The 21,991-nt window shown below is 39.3% G+C and overlaps 2 protein-coding genes and 1 long non-coding RNA gene across 4 annotated transcripts in view; 2 read left to right on the top strand and 1 right to left on the bottom strand.

Annotated features, from left to right (window-relative positions):
* The first annotated feature begins 876 nt into the window (after positions 1 to 876).
* LOC145453802 (uncharacterized) lies at positions 877 to 12,636 on the top strand. The gene is made up of 12 exons (XM_080331785.1): positions 877 to 1,375; positions 2,334 to 2,544; positions 2,602 to 2,708; positions 4,217 to 4,286; positions 4,343 to 4,472; positions 5,838 to 6,000; positions 6,502 to 6,670; positions 8,523 to 8,620; positions 8,681 to 8,752; positions 9,184 to 9,339; positions 11,767 to 11,929; positions 11,985 to 12,636. The coding sequence occupies exons 1-12, from the start codon at positions 1,280 to 1,282 to the stop codon at positions 12,098 to 12,100; spliced, it is 1,551 nt and encodes a 516-aa protein (XP_080187911.1). The 5' UTR covers positions 877 to 1,279; the 3' UTR covers positions 12,101 to 12,636.
* On the bottom strand, positions 9,257 to 9,762 carry LOC145453803 (uncharacterized). Its single transcript, XR_013919921.1, has 2 exons — positions 9,643 to 9,762; positions 9,257 to 9,612 (listed from the first exon to the last, which is right to left on the bottom strand). It is a non-coding gene; the product is annotated as an uncharacterized LOC145453803 (long non-coding RNA).
* Positions 12,637 to 13,565: 929 nt separating the features above from the next.
* Positions 13,566 to 21,991, top strand: part of LOC145453844 (uncharacterized) — a 17,907-nt gene continuing 9,481 nt past the window's right edge. For both annotated transcript variants that reach the window (XM_080331822.1, XM_080331821.1), the window contains exons 1-9: positions 13,566 to 13,749; positions 15,062 to 15,272; positions 15,351 to 15,457; positions 15,698 to 15,767; positions 15,825 to 15,954; positions 18,342 to 18,404; positions 18,797 to 18,956; positions 19,545 to 19,713; positions 20,098 to 20,195. In XM_080331822.1, coding sequence (XP_080187948.1) covers positions 13,654 to 13,749; positions 15,062 to 15,272; positions 15,351 to 15,457; positions 15,698 to 15,767; positions 15,825 to 15,954; positions 18,342 to 18,404; positions 18,797 to 18,956; positions 19,545 to 19,713; positions 20,098 to 20,195 — 1,104 coding nt within the window. In that variant the 5' untranslated portion in view covers positions 13,566 to 13,653. The remainder of the gene's footprint in view (positions 13,750 to 15,061; positions 15,273 to 15,350; positions 15,458 to 15,697; positions 15,768 to 15,824; positions 15,955 to 18,341; positions 18,405 to 18,796; positions 18,957 to 19,544; positions 19,714 to 20,097; positions 20,196 to 21,991) is intronic.

The raw sequence follows: 21,991 nt of genomic DNA, 5'->3' as shown, positions 1-21,991 counted from the left end.
AAAATGCTGCAATGATTACCAACTACCACTACAATACAACTATAGTATAGTATACTTACTATCAACACCTAACTTAATGCTGCAATAAATATCACGCAGTCAATGTCCTGCAATGTCGAATTTTGTGTCATAAAACCATAGTTGACTACCAAATAACGGCTACAATGTCGATCATTTTGACACAAGGAGTTTACATAGTTCATGAATCGAAGACATCAAACATATTTGAATCCTTGCGCATTTCCATGACACTTGCGTTTTATATAAAACGTTTACAGCCCGAAAACGATAATATACTGTATCCGAAATACGGCTACGTTAACGACGGATTTCTGCGTAATTCTGACGATATCATTCTATATGCTTGGTACAGGATTGGCATCTAGCATAGGTGAATCTCTGTTGACTTGTACAACAAATTTCCGAAACGTTTACAACCAGATATCAACAGTACAATATGCGATATTTAGCACTGAAGCAGGTGCGCGAGAAAGTAGCTTGCTAACCAATTTGTGGTTGCTATGCGACCTGGTCACGTGATCGAAGTCCTGCAAAAGGCCTATTGAGATAGCTCGGCCGAGGTATCCAATTACGCCGGCTTGCAGTCGCGGTATCGTATCTTCGAACATTTTCGATCGTACATAATTGCTTAAGACTAGCCTAGGCAATTCTATTTCGTTTTCACGGTCGTTATGGCAGCGTTAACATGGACGAAGTGAATCGTCCATGTTAACGCTGCATTTCATACATAGTAACCTATATATACCACTGACATCGTATTGAAAGCGTAAATATGAACGATGGTCAGAATACCGCCATTATTATCCGCTATACCTAGAAACGAATGTCACCCAAACCAATACAGCGTTATGTTAGCACATAGTAAGAACTTTTATACCGATGTTAGCTGTGTCAATATACTTAGGTTCAAGTCACACTGTGCTGATCTAAATATACTTTATGTAGGATGAATAGAACGCCAGTATCAGTGCTTCAATCTTCAACTTTAACCCAGTGCTTTGCCACTGGATGTAAGTGAATCTGACACAGATGGTAATAACACAACTTTGCAGCAAATATATATCGGTGTATATAATGGTAGCTTCAGGCAGGTGACTTATGGATAAGTTGGAGCATACAGTGAGCAATGAGCATACATTACCACCACTATATACTACGTAATTACAAGCATGCCAGTGGAGGATAACGTCTGTATTGACAAACCTAGGTATTTACTATTTATAGAGTGGAGTCATTATCAAAGTGCTAAAGACCAACCATGCCTATTTCGGGACGTGATATACAAGTTCCCAATATCTCACTGCACGAGTTTCTATGGGATCGATTGTTGAAGTACGGCGATGACACGGCATTTGTAAGTAACGCAACGCTTGAATGATTTCATCTGAAAACACAGAGCTATACATTGCCAAACAATATTGATGTATCTGTCGCCTATCACCAGTTTTTCATACAGTAATACCATTGTTATTTATAAGATATGTTCTTTCGTCGAATTGATGTACAAATATCTTCCTGTTTTAAGTCGTGTTCTTGTTTTGTCTTTACTGTGAGTTTTCATCGTAGGTCGCTATTACTCCACAGAAAATAGAACTCCAATACTGCACCTCTGCAGCTGGCAATAAGAGTAATTAGGTTTGAGTTTAATAGTTGAAATTTTCCTTATTTGTTAGTCATCAGGCTCCAACACCTTTGGCGGTAAAGCTAATACGACTCATAGTATTACGACCCAGACGCTTCCTGCTTATTCCTGCACGTATTTGGTACTTTTTCTGTACTTATATTTTAGGGTTACCATATTTTGGAATCGGGAAAGGAGGACACAAAATTTTCAAACTTAGAATACCTGAGGAAAATCTTGAATAAATGGTAAATTTTCGCGACTTTGTGGTCGGTTGACTAAAAAAGGTCAACATTACGGCTCAAATCCAGAAATACAGTTTTTGTTTCACACTTCACGTTGGTTCACTAAAAAAAGGTCGTCACTTTCGTTTGAACCACTAATTTCCTATTTAGCATCATTCATGCCCATTTCTTAGCTCTAAAAGCTGTGAAGGAGGAAGAATTCCCCCAAAAGAAAGACATTTAGGCGTCCTCGGAGAACATGTTGGAAAACCTGAAAAACAAAGATAAATCTTATTAAAGGAGGACGTATGGTAACCCTATTATCTTTGGAACCATGTTGATGGCAATCCGGGTGGTGCTAAACGTCATCATTTTAAACGAACGCTGTCACTATACGGTCAACAGGATCGCGTGCAGCCGTTATGTACGCTGTCCATTTCAATTCTAATTCATTTTCAAAAATACAGATCGATTGCTCCAGAAACGATAAGACCATAACGTACAGCGAAATCTACAAGCGCTCTAGAAAATGCGCAACTTATCTGCAAGGCCAGGGAATTGGAAAAGGCGATTTCGTAGCAATCTGCGCACCAAACTGTCTTGAATACAGTTACCTGATCCCGGGGATTCTAGGAAGTGGAGCTTCTGCCACTCCATGCAATCCTAACTACAAAATAGGTTAGAAAAGTTGAAGAAAATGCTGATGGATTCTTTTTAAGATATGCTGAATTACAGAAGAGATTCTGCAGCAATTTCGAATAAGCGAACCGAAAATGGTTTTCGTCTCAGTGGGAGCATTGGATACAATGCTAGCAGTTCAGGTGGAACTGAAATGTCTGCAGGTTATTATGGAACTGACATGTAATGCTTTGCAACATTTTAGGTGTGTGTCTGACTCAGTGTTGGGATGACTCGAGTCCTGACTTGACTCGAGTCACCTTTTCGTTTGACTTGACTTGACTCGAGTCAGTTCGCAAAAATGACTTGACTTGACTTGACTCTGCGTATCAGAAATGTGGATTGACTCGTGACTCAGAGCAAAATTCACGAGTCAATTTCAAGTCATCAAGTAATCGGCGTCGATAAAAATCACTGTTCGAATTGTTCGCGAAACGCTGGTGTAACCCGTGAGAGTGAACAATCATTCAATGATCGCACGTTTTACTGGGCCTACATTGTTCTCTCACAAATAAATTGACTACAAACGCAATGATCAGACCTTACAGAGTAGTAAAGCAAATAGCAAATATCTCTCTCTGTTCTTTGTTTTTATCTCAACCAGACCTCTTGTATTATTTAAATTGAATTCGAATATAGTTTATATACTCGTCAAACATTGCGCAGGCTCGAATTGTATCGCATGAATATGTAGTTGGGTAATGTATTGCATCTTATCAAATCGTTCAATATTCCATATTTTGGCTGGTAAGTACAAACTAAGGCTATGCATTTACTTACGTAATTTAACAGTTATTCGTATATGTGAGCGATACAAACGCCTTCTTGTGTGTAAACTCTGTATTCGTTCATCGGTTCCAAATCAATGACCACTCAATCTGTATTTTAAACAACCAGCAAATACAATCACGTAATCATACCTCATACTTCGAAAAGGCAACTTGACTTGAATTGTGACTTGACTTGACTTGACTCGGCTTGACTCGAGTCACCTCTGAAAATTGGGTGACTTGAATTGACTCGAGTCACCTTCGGAAATCGATTGACTTGACTTGACTCGAGTCAAAATGTACAATGACTCGAAATGACTTGTGACTCGAAGGTATAGTGACTTGATCTCAACACTGGTCTGACTGCGTGTACAAGTTATACATCTATATTACTGTATATATACATTGCAGATAGATGATAAAGTATACTCAGGGTCTACGATAACTTAAGTAATCGTAGGCCCCGGTATACTATTGACTAAAGCACGTCCTCACATCACAAACAATTATATTATTATTATATATCGTCCATTTTAAAAGCTACCGAGTTACGACGTATAGACGCTCTAACAGACCCTCGATTTGCAGCTATAGAGTCGAGTTTATTTGCGTGTAGGTATGTACCAACTGTCTTGCACATATTTCATTTTCAATATCCGATAGTTTGAGTTGATTCTTACCCCAAGATTTCCACGCAATAGTGTCCAAAACGCTGCCGTTGGCGTAATGCTAATTACACGATAAACGTACACGCAATATAATTATACATTGTACGCGGTGATATGCATGTTATCGAGAAATCAACATTTCGTGGTATTTCAATAGACCAACAAAATCGAACTGCGAGCGTTTTACTTTGGATATATTTTCGCATAATCAACAAATAATTGTTTATTTTTCAGAAGATAATGGTAATCGGCGAAAGTGATCAATTTACAACAGTTGATGAGATTCTGTCGAATACTGAAGCAGGTTGGTGGTCTTAATCTTTGGCAGCGTCGTAAGAAATTCCAATTCGAAGTTTGTAGAAGCATTGCGAGAAGTGGAAATCAATCCAGCCGAAGACATAGCCATCGTACCTCACTCGAGTGGTACCACAGGCCTCCCGAAGGCTGTGATGATGACTCACAGAAATTACGTTACTATGCAATGTTTGGAGTGAGTTGTAACCAATTTACACTTGAATTTGAGAAGCTATACATTCATTTACTCTGCAGTAGAAATCTACTGAGCGCAATCCGGTATAGTAATGATATTGTGGGAAAGTATTGGTTCCTCTATGGTACGTGTCGACACAAATGCTGACTTGAGGATTATTAGCATCGCAAGTATCCAGAATTAGTCCTAGCTAACGTATTGCGCGACACTGTTGCCTTAGATCCACGTCAATTCCTCATCGATTAAACAAATACCACCCAACGAATTTCTTATCATCGCTTATCCCATGGGTGTGCATTTTTGCTATTTATTAATTTCAAGGCTCTCTATGCCATTCAAAATTGCTGACATCTATAAAAAAAACTTACAATAAAATTTGAAATGGGACTGCATATAACTATATTCAATTCCCGAAGGTAAACGCACGTATCAGAACAGACTTGTATAAATACCAAACTAGTGTGTTGACTGTCAACTAACTAATGTTTTTTTAATTGTTCTAGCTCTAGTTACGAGTATTGAAAAGTAAAGAGTTTTAATGGCATGATTTGAAAATTTAGTGGTTTGTATAAGTCTGACGTAGAACCGAAAATAGTTTTGATTTTTCACTTTATTTCGTCGAAAATAGTCATTAGCAAAGTAAGCAGATGCGTATTTTAGTGCATTATTTACCTTTCTCTAACGGACCTTAGCACCAAAACGTAGCCGACTATAGTTAAAACTTAAATTATAAGCCCATTCCGCGGATGGCACACCATTTGCAATTGATACTCTGTCCAGTGTCGGTAATTTGTTCTCTGCTGGGTGAAGGTTGTACCAGGTTTGTGGTTTGAGTCAGACCGAGGTCGACTCCAGAATTCTTACCCAAGTATTAGAGATTTATTTAGGTTCCTCCTCGCCAGCTCATTCTCGTATAAGCAGTGTCTTACAAAATGCCTAGAAGTGGGCCGCACTACAAGCCAGGAGTTAACGGAATCAAAAATAAGGAATATCGGCCTGGTGTAAATGACCGTAGTAGTCGACAAACGCCATGAATACCACGAACACTATCTGGGATATCCAGACTAGTCTAGGTATCCCTGGGTTGCACGTACACACCCCTGGCATCCTGAACATTGATCCTGCTGGTTATTGTTGACAGTGTTACCAATAGGGGGAGGAGAAAATCCAGACTTATTTCCAAACGGAATACACCCACTCTGCGAAATATAGAAATATCATTATAATTGAACCGAAAATGCAAGATTTTATATCCTTTATCATAATTATTGGTGCCTTAGCCCGTCTCGGCCATTTGTTTTTGCAACATGTTATATGCACTATAGTCACTAGTTGCTAACATCATTGCATATACGCTGCTTACAGTTCAAGACCACGAAACCCGGCCATTTCCTCGTATGTCGATCGTCCGATGTACCACACAGCGGGGTTTGGAGCAGTCATTGGATACATGGCGGCCGGAAGTAGGTGTGTTTTCGAAAGTGATTTCGAAGTGCACAAGATGTTGGGTGCAATACAGCGACATAACGTGAGTGGGCATTGGGTATTCAGTTTGTTGAATAAATTTAGAACGTAATAACAGCAACCTGAATGAAGTATAAGAAAACACCATATAATCATGCCCATTCATGAATACAATTTGTAACGAAATTGAAGCCTGTCTGAAATGTAGATAAAACCTGGAGTTTCAGACGACTCACCCAATGGACTAGAAGATGCTGGTAGCTGGAATAAATGTATTATCAAATCAATATATATATTATATACTTTATCATAGATTCGAGTATAGCCAAATTAAGGATGGAGATTGAAATAGACTATAAAGTCTGCAATAGTCTAATACTTGAGCAAGATGTAGATGCAGTCATTGGTCCTCACGACAGTTTTACCAAGGTTGAGGTATTTCCGGATATCACCTTGAGCTCTTCACGTATGACTTGGCCTCTGGAGTGGCTCTTCTGTAGCTGACTACTACCACAGGAATCCGCAAACGTGCGACTGAGCAGGGCTGTATCGAATTCTGTTGCAGGTGACCGCTGCTGTTTGTGTCCCTCCGAATTTGATTGACCTCGTAAACGCTGACGGGCTTGGAAACTATGACTTGAGTTGCTTCAAAGCGATCGCATGCGCTGGAGCGATTACGGCGCCAGACATCATAAAAAGAATCATGGAAAAATATAAAGTCGCGTTCGTGTCAGGTATGAGATAAATGCAGCTCCTGATGAAAGTCAGTAAAGTGATGAAAAATCATTTGACTTCAGAGTGAACAATTGTTCTCCAGAACGACTCCATAATTGCATATGTTATTAAAATAGTAAATATATATAAACAGCATTACATACGACTGTATAAGATTGTAAATGATGAATTAATGCATATAGGCCTACATTTGAATAGTGTTTGCATTATTGAGTCATTCTAAGCGGCACGGCTCAACTCAAACTCACACGAAATATGGGATAACACTGTATACTAGGGATGGTGTGAACCTCTGAAAGGTTCAGGTTCGTGTGAGCCCGAACCTTTATGGAAGGTTCTGTGTGAACGCGAACGTGAACCTCATGACGTCACGTGACATCATATTGCTATTTCCAACATACAGTGATAGCCTATATTAATGATGTACACGATACCTAGCGACGACTCGGGCAACATCAATTCCACAATGCTGTATTACATATTGAAGTTTTAAACGTCCCCAAATTTATCAACTGGGGTTATCAAATGAAATAATAATCTCATAAAATCAATATCTTCCGTCGCTTTGCTAAAACTTTCGACTAGGACTTGCAAAGGGAATATAAGCTTACGCCTTAACGGTCTAGGTCAGATCGGACCTATACGGAATCTGCGTATTGCTACCTTGATATTGAGCAGAGTTATTAAACGGGTTTCTATAGGCTACTTGGTACCGATATAACCATATTAACAAGTTGTACAGCAGTATAGCCAACATCCCAATAGCACGGATTTGGTTTTTATGATACAATAAACATATGGAATCAAGATTGACCTGCTAGATTTTTTACATCAGAGAACGATATAAACTTCATTGATTGGTTGAATAAGCATCATTCGCTGACTAGCTAGTACCTACAAAGTGTATTTAGCTCTTGGTGTTGTGTGATTGCGGGTCAAGCTCACAGTAGAGAGTCACTAAATATTCGGGCAAACTTTTGTAGCAAAGCAACTATAATTTTTGAGATTGTCAAGGTGCATGCATGTTTAGATAGTGGTGGTATTTTATGCTGTCAGCGCCATGCATAAAGTTCCCCGGAGTCGAAATGCAAAGAATTTTAACCTAAGATGTTATAACGAATCAATATTGTAATAGATGAAAAAGGTTCACAGTGCAGAACCTACCAAGGTTCGTTTGTGAACGCGAACCTCTGAATTTCCGAGGTTCACGCGCAGAATGCGAACCTGAACCTCACGTTAACACCATCCCTACTGTATACCAGCTGGCCGGCATATCTCCGTAATCTTCGTCGACAGTATTTAACTACCTTTACCCCACCCCAACACCTCCGTCCCTCATATTGACTTTATACTATATAATCATCAATACTTTTTTCGGGTAATTACAGATTGTTGGAAATCGTCGCGTTGATGTCTTAAAATGGGGCGTCACGAGCTACATTCCTGTTCAATCAATTTCAATGTACATTGTACATACACAGTCTTACCATGATCAGAAATCTAATAAGCGATTCACTTATCAGACCTTGCGTGGTATGCGGACTACGTGTATACTCAACTAGTTCAGGAAGTAATTACATACATCAACTATGAAACAATGTATCCAATAAGTCAACGAATGTCTTCATCACGGATGCCAGATATTCCCACCGCCAGATGAACAAAGCGATATAGCACACAATAAACGTGTCGCTCTATCTAAGATTCTTTTAAAGTATCGTTTTTTAATACAAATCAAAATTCCTCCACGTTTAAGTGAATGAAGTCAAGTTTCAGAAGTGCTGCGAAAGAAAATATTTAAATACAGAGTTATTGTTATCAATTGTAGTTGAAAGTCCTTTTATTTTGCAGTATACGGGATGACAGAAGGTGGGGCTGTAACCATGGGCGTGATACCTGGAGTTGAGTACACGTCCAGCGGAATGATTCGCCCTGGGGTCGAGCTCAAGGTATAGTGAGGTAGCGGACCAATCTGAATGCATGCAAGTATATCGATTTTTACCTTCCAGATTGTAGATCCTGAAACCGGAGATGAATGTCCGCCGGAAAAAGACGGTGAAATATTGATCAAAAGCGCTCAGGTATATGTACAGGTTGGAAAATAAGGAGGTGGATATTGCTGCTGAGATATATGTGCATTATTTCGATGAGTTCACTGCGGGAGTTCACAGGGTGACGACGCCCGATATGCCCGCGTCACGCTTTTCCGGAGCTGCACACTGCAGCACGAGACAAAATTTACCGTCAAAGTCATTTTCAGAGTTGGGCACACAGAAAAACGACAAACGATATACACGGTCCGAGATATTGAAATAGTCAATCGCCTCTACCACACTATATGTATATGGGTGAATTCCTACCGACTATTACGCGGAATCCACAGTTTACGTGCTCAGCCATGGATAGTCCTTACCATATGAGCATGATTTGTCCCCGCCTCGATCATGTCGACCTATCTACCACAAGAAATTTTGATAATGTCACCTGATATCTCTTTTCTGTGCCAATGTAGGTAACAAAAGGATATCTCAAAAATCAAAGTGCCACAGCTGCTGCCTTCGATAAAGACGGATGGTTTAAAACAGGAGATATCGGTCATCTGGGAACAAACCAACAGCTTTACATAGTCGACCGCTTGAAAGATATTATCAAGTATAAAACCTTCCAAGTAAGCATACCTCGATATATGTGATTTTCAACGTTTTTCAGAACAATCCTCACTTGTTGTTGCTAAAACTTCAACCGCACGACCAATTCAATTATAATATTACGCATTACGAAAAGGAAGAGATTTAACGACTTTGTATTCAAATTGCAAGCATATAAGCTACCAGTAAATCAGAGACTTCGTTGTTGCTATATATTTATGGTTATTTCAGAGCAGTTACTTTACGCACAACTTCTTGCTCCAACAATGCGTATATTTTAGAAAATAGTCATTCTACAAGCTACAATTAGCACTGAGTCGAACTCCGATAAGCTCATACAAATGCGTCGCAACGATAAGAGTTAGGCAGCGACTGCACTCATTATCGTAGTAAGTTTATTTAAATATTCCACGTGACAAAATGTGAACAATATGGACAATATTCATCCCCACTCATCCACACTGCAATTGTTTTCTTCCGCACAGGTGCGCAACGTCCCACTGGTAGAAAAGCACTGCTCTGTATATGATACAAGCTATATACATCCATGTTAATTCGGATAGAGTAAACAAATCCCCTCAGAACAAAATATGAATCCTCTCCGATCTGCCACCGTCCAAATATATAAAAAGAATGTCTAATATGTAATCAGACTACTCCGACCTTAATGCGACCTCGAGCCAAACTTCACAGATATGTCGTTTCCACGAACGAGCATAGCTTGGTCTAATGCAGGCCTGGGCAAAGTGCGGCCCGCGGGCCAAATGCGGCCCGCCGAGCGATTCTGTGCGGCCCGCGAAAGGCTGCTTGAAATTAAAAATATCAAACCTACTTTTTAATGTTGCTGCGTGGACTAAAACCATACGATGTATAAACTGGACCGGAAATTCGTTTACTATCAAGCCTGTTCATTAACATACCGTGATTACGCAGCCTATACGTACCTCACATGCCTAATCCAGATTAAAACTCAAGTCAATGTAGCAAGTTATGCCGTTGGAATTAAAGTCACAAAAAGTCACCAAACCTTCTTTGGTGCCATTGTCACATTACGCATTACATGGTCTGTGTTTCAAATTGTTACGTGATGTGTTTCCAAATCCATAATTCATGAAACAAGTGAATAAATGCCCATGATTTCTATGAATATATCACTACCCATAAAAGATGTAAACAAAAGAAAGTAGAAAGTTGAAATTCAAAGATGGTTAATAACTGCAACCTTGGCTAATCAACAAGGCCTTTTCGGCAAGCTGCACACTTCTCAGAAACCAGCTACCAAGACAATAAGCTATATATTATCCTTAAGACTGTAACTCCCGCACCTCAAACCCCCTAATTGCGTGGCGAGCTCGACGGGCGCCCAAAATTATTTCATGATTGAACATAAATCATATCGTTTTTTTTTTTAATTGATGCAACTTCATTCAATGGTTTTTAGAATGGGCATTTCGGCGATAGCCATTACCGCGCCCCGACACACCAAGATAAATGAACCTTAGGCCAACACGGGATTCCGAGAAGGCACTGCAATTGCAACTGCTGATCAAATTAACTAAATAAAGGGAATAAAGCTCGACAGCGATGAAACCTTGGCCGAAAAGGAATGCCCTTATGTTGACCGAAAACCACAAAGTCCAATTGTCCATAGGCAATATTTGCCAGTGAAGAAATACCAATCGGGAATCGGGGTCGTCTTTTTAGTTTGGTACGCTTCGGCGATTTCAATATCTTTTCACATAGCAGACGGTAGATCACGAAATAACAACATGTAACGAAGTAATTGTACCAACGGACCCGCCCGAATATTTCCAAGACAGTACCTCACTCAGCTCTAGCGGTAAAACTGAGTAGGCCACTACATGGACTGAGAGAGGTTAAAAAATTTAGCAATTATTTGCAATTAACAATATTATTGACCGATTGAATCATGATTCATGAAAAAATTCCGCGCTTCGCGCGATTATGGCACAGACGTTGCTAATTAGTGTATACAAGACATCTCGTGCATCGTGTATCTCGATGAGGGCTGGTATTGATAGAGAAACGCGGATAAAGGTTTAAGGAGTGTTCAAAATGTATCATGTTTAACATTGTTTCAAAATATGACGGCAAATAGATATTTTTTGCGGTCATCAACCGTCACTTTGTCATTCCTCAATATTAACATCCACTGAGCACCAATTCGTGTAATACACTGCTCCCAATTTAGATATAAAATCAATACGTTGGATATTCTAAAATTTCTTGACTCGGCCCGCCAACATATTTCTGCATCTCATTTGGCCCGCGGAGAAAAATAATTGCCCACCCTGGTCTAACGATTTGTCGTATACTGCGATACGATTAATCGAGGTTAACAGCCTTTCATGTCATACACCAATATTACGGCTTTCCAGTCCATTGCTCATGTCATTTCGAGAGCTTGATTCCTTAGTGTATGACAGGTATCGCCGGCGGAGTTGGAATCGGTGATATTAAGCCATCCCAAAGTTCTAGACGTCGGCGTAATCGGAATACCTGATGCAACAGCCGGGGAGCTTCCGAAAGCATTCGTTGTGACTAAGGACGCCAGCTTAACCGCTGCTGAAATCCACTCATTTGTACAAGGTATTCGGTGTGCGATATGTTTTCAATGTCCCGTGAATAAATGTGCAATGTTCAGAGCACCTGGTGGATTATAAACATCTGAGAGGCGGCGTGGAGTTTGTTGGAAAGATCCCGAAATCTTTTCTTGGAAAAATCCTGCGAAACGTACTGAGGAAGTGGCCCGGAGAATAGATTGAGTCGTTTTCGTGCCGTGTCGAGACGATTAAATATTTTCAACTCCTAGTTATGTCCCGGAGTTAAAATTCAAAAGTCCAATTCCACATCTATAATAATTAATCTTGTCTTATTTGTATATCTAAATCTGAATCTGGTAATGGCTGAAATTTGTAGAAATGTTTTGCATGACGATAGAAAATTATTAGAAATACCGTGTCAGCGTCCAATTCAAAATCCCGCCTCAAAATAACTGAAAATGTTCTCCGAATTTATTTGCTGCATGACGGCGTACCGTGCAGATTAACATTTACCGAATCGACTTGGCGTAAGATGGCCTCTTTATTGAAGTCGTGACGATGTCATCCGAATACATTTATCGATGTTGTTATGACTTATCTTCACATCTCCTATCGATCGCATCATATATATTTTCAACGTGCCGAGGCAAAGTAGTGTTGAACTATATTGAAGCGGAGTCGGTGTGAAGGACCTGTAGGCATATATAATACGTGTATAAACACATGTGAATCTCACGAGAGTATTAATCAAAATACGCGTACGTTGAAGCATTAGCAGTAGGCGTCTCTTCAGGAAGTCTGTGCAATTGAAATGATGCATTATGTATATTGTGCATACTGTTGTTGTTGTTGTTTATTAAAAAGAAAAATTTGGCGCTTATCACCTGTTGGTCTTTTGAAGGACGATCAAGAATTGCGTAATAAATGAAAATCAGTCAATGATGGAGTACGTATTGGATAGACATTTAAAAAAAGAAAAGCATTTCAGTGATACGAAATAATATCAAGGCGAGAAAAGGGAAATTACAGAGATATTGTATGTATATGCATGAAATTAGGCGCTAACTAACATTCGTACAGTTATATATAGGAAGACTGTATAATAATGTAAGTGGGGCAATTGTCATTATTAGCCTGCGTCAGTGATCAGTGGTACAGTGACGAAAGGAATCATAACGGAGAGAAAACTAGAAGTGGACACACAAACGCACATGAATTATCCTGTTACATGCTACAACCTCCTCAAAAGTACAGTGCGTTACATCCAAGCTCGATAGCGTCTGTTTCCTGTTTTCTGCAATGAAGACCTTTATGTAGGGTTACCATACGTCCTCCTTTTTCAGGTTTTTGAAAATGTCCTACGGGGACGGATAAATGTCTTCCTTTCTGACAATTCGCCCTCCTTTACAACTATTATAGCTTAGATTGGACCGAAAATGGGCATAAATTACGCTAAACAGGAAAGTTGTGGTTCGAACGTAAGTGCCGACCTTTTTTTTAGTCAACCAACCATAAAGTCGGGAAAGATTTACCAATTTTTCCGAATTTTGCTCCACAATTCTAGGTCTGAAAATTTTGAAAAAGTGTCCTCTTTACCCGATTCCAAAATATCGCAACCCTATATTTTATGAATTGCATGTTGGCATTGATACAATCCTTATTATTAATATAAGTTTTTATTCATCCCGATGACAACAGAGGAATTGCCTCGGTATATTTAGACTTGCAGGCCTTGGTACTTATACTACTGATCAGAACGTCACGGAAATTATGCCTGTGAACGGCGGGGAACTGTTAGTGCCGAATATATCTCTACATGAACTTTTGTGGCAGCGGTTCCAGCAATACGGAGACGATGTCGCATTCGTGAGTGCAACCTACAATATTTAGAATATTATGTAATGTAAAAAAGGTTGGTGGACTTGAAGAATTCATAATCTATTAGAAGATCTATATGTAACGACCTGTCCAAGGTATCAAAAATGGTTTTTCACAGGTGTTCAAAATTATTAGAGTCGCTACTCAATTAGAAGTAAAAATTACGCTGCGAAATTCGATTTCCGAGAATCTTAAAACTATTACCACTGAAATTAGAAAATTAAATGTGTGAAAAGTACTCAGTTAGTTTGTTTCCAAAAGTAAATTTGATCAAGGATTGCATACTTCTAGTAGTAAATCGGAGTTGGGTAAATTAGAGATTACAAGATGCCTGTTTACTTCTAACGAAAGATAACCAATGAAACCACAGGTATAGGAGCAATCTTCCAACGTATATTCAGTTAGCGCGACACATGAGGCCACTTTTCAACTTCGTCATGACGCCTGATTCGCGCCGTTCCGAAGGTTGATTACATCCTGACCACCAGCTACCCGACCAATCTATTGAAATAGGCCAGAACAAAAGAACGAAATTAATGCCAGGTTGCTGATACCCAGCTTGTTCCTCTGAAGACATAAACTCTCTTGATAGTTAAAGATCCCAAATGTCTGGAAAATAAATAAACGAGATAATCTACAAACAACAACCAAGATCATATCGGAATCGTGATAAATATTTCTGCAAATCAGACAGGGCCCACACACTGCTTTCTACTTGCTGAAAACGCTCCTGTTCTGAACTTAGCATAAATGAACTAGATTTATCCGGATATGATTGAAGTACTATACTCCATAGTTCAGCGATTATACCTCTAGTCGTTTCTCACGCAAAGTAAAGGTCAAGGATGCGAGTCCCGTAACCTGTCAAGAACCCAGTCAGTGCTGAGAAAGACCAGTGCCAGTCGCAAGTTCGGGCTAGGGTTATAGGATTTTGTTCGTAAGGTCATCCGGCGGAAACCCTCAGTCAAATAATAGAGCGGGTCACTGAGCAATTGAGCAGTGAGACGCTGTGTCCACCCCATACCCAGGAGAACCCTCTCCTCATATTATTAAGCCCCGCAAGGTTCATTATTATATGCATGCAATACTGATACACACCGAATTATGCAGTGATATCGTATTATGAAATATGTATGGTTACTTTCGAACTAGATAAAACTGTCAAAAAGACGGCTCGGTATCGGCGATATTGGCATATATATTGACCAATTTAATTATTGCGTATTGTGTAATAATGATTATGACGAAAACATTATTATCGCCAGTAGGCTACCTTAAACCGGTCATATATTATATTAAGGTTGATGCCTCTAAAAATGGAGAGTCGATAACCTACCGGGATATTTATCGGCAGTCGCGAAAATGTGCCGCCTACCTGCAATCACAGGGCATACAAAAGGGCGATGTGATTTCCATCGGCGCTCCGAATTGTCTCGAATACACTTTTCTCATACCAGGAATTCTAGGAAGCGGGGCTATCGTAACACCTTGCAATCCTTATTACAAACCTGGTAAGTCGTTTCCATGATTTATGGTAAGCATTTGCCATTTATTTACATCCCGAAATATTTTTTCTCATGAATTACAAGGGGAAATCCTTCATCAATTCCGGATAAGCGAGCCGAAGATGATGTTTGTTTCAGAAGAAGCTCTCGATACGATGAAGGCGGTCAAAGCAGAGCTGCCGTGTCTCAAGGTTATGAATATTAAATCTCGGCGTTCAAATTAATTGTGTGGACATATGATATCATCTTCTGACTCGATGCAATATTTTTGACGGATAAAATATTGGCAGTACATTTGATATAATACAGCTAGTCTATTTACGGTATCGTTTCTTTTCTATATTGGTTCCGTTTTCGCTTTTACAGTCCCTATAGCCTATGTCGCGATCGTATTCATATATATGCTTTATCATTTAAATGAAATATAACAGAAACTAGTGGTAATTGGAAAAAGCGATGAATTTCCGGCCCTGCATGAAGTTTTGTCAAGAACTGACGAAGGTACCAAGTGACACAGCATCAATTGATTGATCCCTAACTAAAAATATGGAATCGCAGCAACTTTAAAAGAGGTCGAGATTCATCCTGCGGAGGATATCGCGGTAATAGTGCAATCGGGTGGAACGACCGGTCTTCCGAAGGCGGTGGCCATGACGCACAGAAACTACGTTGCGTCGAATATATTAAAGTGAGTATAATCTGCCAGGCATTCCAACCATACTGAGCGCACGGTTTTAAAATTGCCCGATATAACCCTGATTTCCCGGGATTGTTCGAAACGGCTTGCTGACGTAGATGACGGTTGGGTGTATGTAGGGACACCGATCATATTTATATCTTTTACTACGACTTTTCAGACGCGGGTTCTCACATATCCATAAAAATAATATTAATAATAATAAGTTCCTGACGAAATGAAACTAGGGATGGTGTGAACGTGAGTTTCATGTTCGCGTTCTGTGTGTGAACCTCAGAAATTCGGAGGTTCGCGTTTACTAACAAACCTTGCTATGGTTATGTACTGCGAGATAACCTTTTTCATTTATTAAAATTTTTACGCCAATATATTATCTTTGATTGAAACCCTTTCAATTGAAACTTCGGAGGACTCCCTGCATGGTGCTGGTAGTGAGAGAAAAAATTACCACAATGGGCGAGGTCGAGCATGTACTCTGCCTTCTTCAAACATTTTTTTTACTTTGTCAGAGAAGTTTCAGCATTCCGTTTGTGAATATTTAGTGACTCTCTGCTGCGAGGTTTGGCCGCAATAACAACCATTTTATCAATGATTGACATCAACGGACCTGATATAAAGAGTGCATAGTAGTGTACTGTAAGAAGTATAGCAGGCGTACGAGTTATATCTTGATTTGATATGTTTATTGTATCATAAAAACCAAATATCCCTCATAGGGGTGTTGGCTACTGTATACCTTAATTTTCAAGTAATATCCGAGCCTATTATAAAAAAAAACGCTATTTCACTCTTATCAATACTGTTGCTCACGTTCGCTTTCACATAGAAACCTTCAAAAACGCTCGGGTTCACACTAACCAGAACCTTTCAGAGGTTCACACCATCCCTAAATTCAACCTTAAGCTATATTTGTCATGGACCAATGCACTGGTTCTGAACTTTTTTGTCTCGTGGGCTCGCTTGGACCGCCACGAACCCCCGTGGACCACCCCTTATCGTATAGTTACGATATCGTATCGCGCCTTCGATTTGATTGATATGATTTTGAAATCCTTTCCCACAAATATATGTGGTATAAGAAGAGAAAATTCATTTTTGTGTACAATTTTTTCAAAAACCTGACAAAACATCTCTAAGCAGCCATCTGTCTGTATCAGTAGGCTATCGGCAATTTGGCAATTGAAATAAGTTTGCACAGTAGAACATTTACTCTCAGACAGCCATTCTGTTTATGCGAGTTCTGAGGTTATAGCAGTAATGAAGCGAAACTGTCTCGTGATTTCTCTAATGAAAAAAATACAAATCAGGTTATCAACCATTTAGCAAATTTGAAGGTTTCGCGGACACCCGATTGAGAACCACTGTACCAATGGGTATTTCCTATTTCGAGACCGTTACGAAGTGCTAAACGTTATGCACATATTTTTATAAGATTTTGGGGCAAATATACTCCCGGTATGGTCACCTGAGCAAAGGAATATTTCAAGTATTATCTGTAATTCCAGTGAGTGAACATGAACAATCCATTTGAAATTTTCGTATCTTTGTAATAAATAGCCATCTACGAAATCCGCGATTCTTATTCTCGCCACACCGTAGCTAGAGGACAATCTTACAAGTTGTGGTGCTTTGGGGTTGGTGTGGTACGCATCAATCACTCGGCACTATGCATCCGTTCACGGTAAGCGTTCAATATTGAAGGCCGTAGCCTTACATAAAAAAACACCAAGTTTAAGTGGTACACCAAATATCGCTACAATATAACATAATGCAGTAACAAAGAAAGCGTCAATCTATCATTTACTAACTATATAAAGGTCCAGATGCAACTAATTTAAGCCTGACATATTACTACACGACACACGTCGTGTTAACAACATAGGCCGAAGAAAATAAATATCAGAGTATATATTGAGCATGACACCCATTGTTACGTTTGAGCATGGCTAACATAAGTCACATAAGTGTACCGGTGTGTTACCTTTAATGTAAATTAGAGATAAAATACCACTAAAAGATTTGATAAGATCCACAGCGTGCGGTCTGCGAAATCCTAATCTACTTCCCAAAAAAGAGGTGTTGAGTCGTAGTTACTATGTCACTGACACCCGTTATATATTTATAGAATTTGCCAGAGTTGGACTGTTAATGATTTTCAGCATTCATATCGCGCTAACGCGAACGCTGAATTAGATAATACAGCCGCTACAAAAGAGATGATTGTGGGGTCATTATCCTTGAAGAGTAGCCTACAATGATCCATATAAAGTATGAAACGACACAATTAACGCAAGTAAAAGTAGGATAATTAAAGACTCAATCTATAAACATAGCCTAATTCAACATGTCAAATACGGATGCATCGTATATCTATCTAGACATCCCTGGACTATGGAGAGATCTCGAATCACAGCAAAAGTCAACGAAGTTGATGAGGAAACGTGAGTATGCGACATGGCAATGAAACCTATGCCCTAACTTTTAATTTTCTTGCTGTCTTCTACAAAAAAGAGAATGAAAAGATAACATACGAATACGTTTGCCATATCGCAGCAAATGTCGCAATCTGCATGTTATTGTTCAAGTGTTCTAATAGGAAGGCAGTTGATCTTAATCATTGTCCCTCAAACCACACCGGACTGAACGCCTTTTCTGCGATAGTCATCAAGTGGCCAGTTCTGAAAGACACACATAATAATTGCGGTGTCCAACCAGGCCTATAGTGTTAGTATCTTATATTGACCGTCTGCTCAGTGTGACTACAGTGTGATTTGACCACCCCACTTTACTTTGTCTGACACTGAAGTAATAACATTATGTTTGTGAGTTGCAGACCAGTGAGAGATCCTACTTCTGCAGCATACGTAGAACGTCCAATGTACCACACGGCGGGGGTTGCCTTGGTTGTCGGGTTAGCAGCTGCCGGTACAAAATGTGTTTTCGAAAGCGACTTCGATGTGGTCAAAATGCTGAAAACCGTGGAAAAATACCAGGTACAAGTACGAGCGCGCAGGAAGATTTATATGTGAACTTGGCACTCTACCGTTGTTGTTATCATCGTGGCGAAAGGGGTATGTCCGATGTTCGAAAATAACTGATGACGTAGTGTTTCCGTACGTACAATTGGTTACGCTATCCCGAGATGTATAAAAATTTTACTCATAGATACAAATAGGCGTAAACACTCATCTCCGTTTCGAGATGTGAAGCAAAAATCATTCAGCCGTCGGCACAGTCTCATTATAGCTATAACCTTTAAATATGAAATGAACAGGAATGACAAACCGAGAGCACATCGAAAATAAGTTCGAAGGCTCACGAGTTACTTCATTCTGATGTGGTTGATTTCATTTACGGTATAAATGTATCTGATACATTTTGTACACATCGATACAATAAGATTTTAACTCAAATGCAAAACCATTCGCCATTCACGTCGATTTACATAGCTGATTAGATTATTAGATTTCGTAGTCACTGCAGGTTACGAGGTTATTCTGAATGATTTTTCTCCATTTCGGAGAACATGCGATTGCTTTAATGCAATAATATTCTCAGAATGGTGCGGTGTTTATTTTGAGGTAACTGTTGCCGTTTGCGTTCCACCAATGGTCATCGATCTGGTTAACGCTGAAGGAGTTGAGAAATATGACTTGTCACACCTACGTGAGATCTGCTGTGGCGGGGCTGTGCTTGCGCCTGATCTTATAAGGCGAATCATGGAAAAGTATCAAGTTGCGCTTCGTCCACGTGAGTTTATTTAACAAACATTTTTCACCCTAAGTAAAATTATCAACATGGCATATTGTGACAATATATTATGCTTGAGCTTGCACAAAGATCCGACCATGAAGACGGATGATGAGTTCTGGAAAGCATTTAAGATAATGCATGTAGCTCAAGTAAAGACTACTTCGTGCAGAGACGACTCTTAGTGATTTAACCACGAGAATGTAATTATAGTATAATTTCATAACTTTCTGCGCCGAGCACATAAATACATACAAAAGAACCAAATAAATGTTGTAATTTTAAATCTTATTTTTCATGTATAGGATACTTCGCCATGGCCAAATAAAGACCGCAACATGACTTGACTGTTTGTTTAAACTTGTTTTGACACCTGTCTTTCAGTTTATTCCATGACCGAAGCCAGTATTATATGTGTTGGAATGATACCCGGAAATAATATTGCTTCATGTGGGAATCTGCAGCGCGGCGTGGAGCTCAAGGTTGTATGCGATATTAGCCTACACTTTACAATAGTTCGGAATGTGTTCGGAAAATAGAGTCAATACGTCACGGTCTTCTCAAAGCATGATCTCGGAACAAAACAACCTACATTAAAGCATGATCTTTCAAAATCTTTTATTTACTACATCCTACAAGGAATTCCATGCAGTGAGATCCTTTCTCCCTATGAAACAGGAATCTTCCATTCGTATTCAAATCTGAGGCTCACTAAAGATACCAGTTTTAATCTTCTCGTTTGATAGGGATAGTAGGTATTCCCACTTTGCTGGCTCTGCAGAACATTGTCCATTTACCAGTCAAAGGAGATGAGCCTCATATGAGTATTGTAGTTGAGATTTTCAAGGACAAATTTGAGAGCTTTACACTCCCCTTTTGTACTGGGGAAAATTTATATTTCTGTTGTGCAAAAGTACAGTTTTTAGGCTTGACAAACTCCTTTTCTGACAAAACGAAGATCTTTCATCACGTAATGTTAATATTGACGGAATAAATGACGACGACATAATGGTTCTTCATAGTCAATTCTCTATTTATGCACAGTATAAAAGTAAGAACAACGACGATTTACTGCTTACCAAGTGAAATATATAGGGAGCAAATACAGTCATTTGACATTATTAAGGGTATATAAATATTTTTCAAACTAGAGTCAATCTGAATAAACAAATATGATATTCGTAATCAGCAACGTTGAAACCTCCAGAAAACTTTAAGACAGTGGTTCTCAACTGGGAGTCCTCGAAGCATTTTCAGGGGGCCCGCGAAGCCTCAAAATAGTTAATAACCTAATTTGTATTCTCTTAAATTCGGAAAATCACGAGGCAGTTTCGCTTCATTACTAGTAAAGCTCCAGAGCTCACATCAAGAGAATGGCCGTCGGAGCTGAAATATCCTACTGTGCAATGTCATTTTATTTGTTGAATTGTCAATAGCCTACTGATACAATTATTTCGCTGTTTAAAGATGATTTGTTGTGGATTGTGGAGAAAAAAATTGGGTGGGTATAGGGTCAATCACAGTGACTTCGAAATATTTACAAAAATCGATTATCACCTGTGACATACATAACTAGTTTTTCCATAATAACATTAAGATAAGCTGCTAGATAGAAATAACCAGGCTTGACGTTATGTGCTGAATAAAAAAATTGTTTGTCAATTTTGGTGCCATATTTGTGGCGATCATACTTAAATGTGTCGTCGGATGCGCTACGAGGTATTATTACATTCGCCACTACCTACATTTGTGGAAATGGATTTTCGGCATATTAAATCGAAGGCACGTATTTTCAAACACGACCGCGTATTTCAAGAAATGCAGTTGGATAATTCGCTTTGAAATAATTGAAGTCAACCCAATTTCTGCATGAATAGAATGGTCTTTTTTTCAAGACAAGTTATTTTGTTGCAGTTCATCGCTAAGCCTACAGATACCATTTGCACAAGACCGATGACGATTGCACGATAATTGAGCTTAATTTGAACAAAAACTTCGTGGGGGTCCACGGCGGTCCGTAACGGTCCGAAAGGGGTCCGTAACGGTCCGAAAGGGGTCCGTAACGGTCCGAAAGGGGTCCACAAAGACAAGACGGTTGAGAACCACTGCTCCAAGATGTTCTGCCTTATTTTTTTCTTTTTATTTAGTATAGTGTTATAAAAGACCGCTGCATTCGTGGAAATACATTTTGACCGTACATCGCACAACAAAATAATCTTGAGATTTGGACAGTTTGATAAAAACTATTCCTGTCACTTTACACATCACAGAAAACGGC

This window comes from Botryllus schlosseri, chromosome 13 (genome assembly GCF_051294905.1).
Source record: "Botryllus schlosseri isolate E-star chromosome 13, Bs_hap1, whole genome shotgun sequence".
Taxonomy (NCBI): Eukaryota; Metazoa; Chordata; class Ascidiacea; order Stolidobranchia; family Styelidae; genus Botryllus; species Botryllus schlosseri.
Note: the sequence above shows the minus strand (reverse complement) of the source record. Positions and strands in the feature narration are given on the sequence as shown.

Excerpts from the sequence above, each read along its gene's own strand:
- LOC145453802 (XM_080331785.1), top strand. The coding sequence starts at position 1,280 with ATGCCTATTTCGGGACGTGATATACAAGTTCCCAATATCTCACTGCAC. Across the intron at positions 2,545-2,601 it reads CAATCCTAACTACAAAATAG|AAGAGATTCTGCAGCAATTT; the intron begins GTTAGAAAAGTT and ends GCTGAATTACAG. Across the intron at positions 4,473-5,837 it reads GTTACTATGCAATGTTTGGA|TTCAAGACCACGAAACCCGG; the intron begins GTGAGTTGTAAC and ends CGCTGCTTACAG.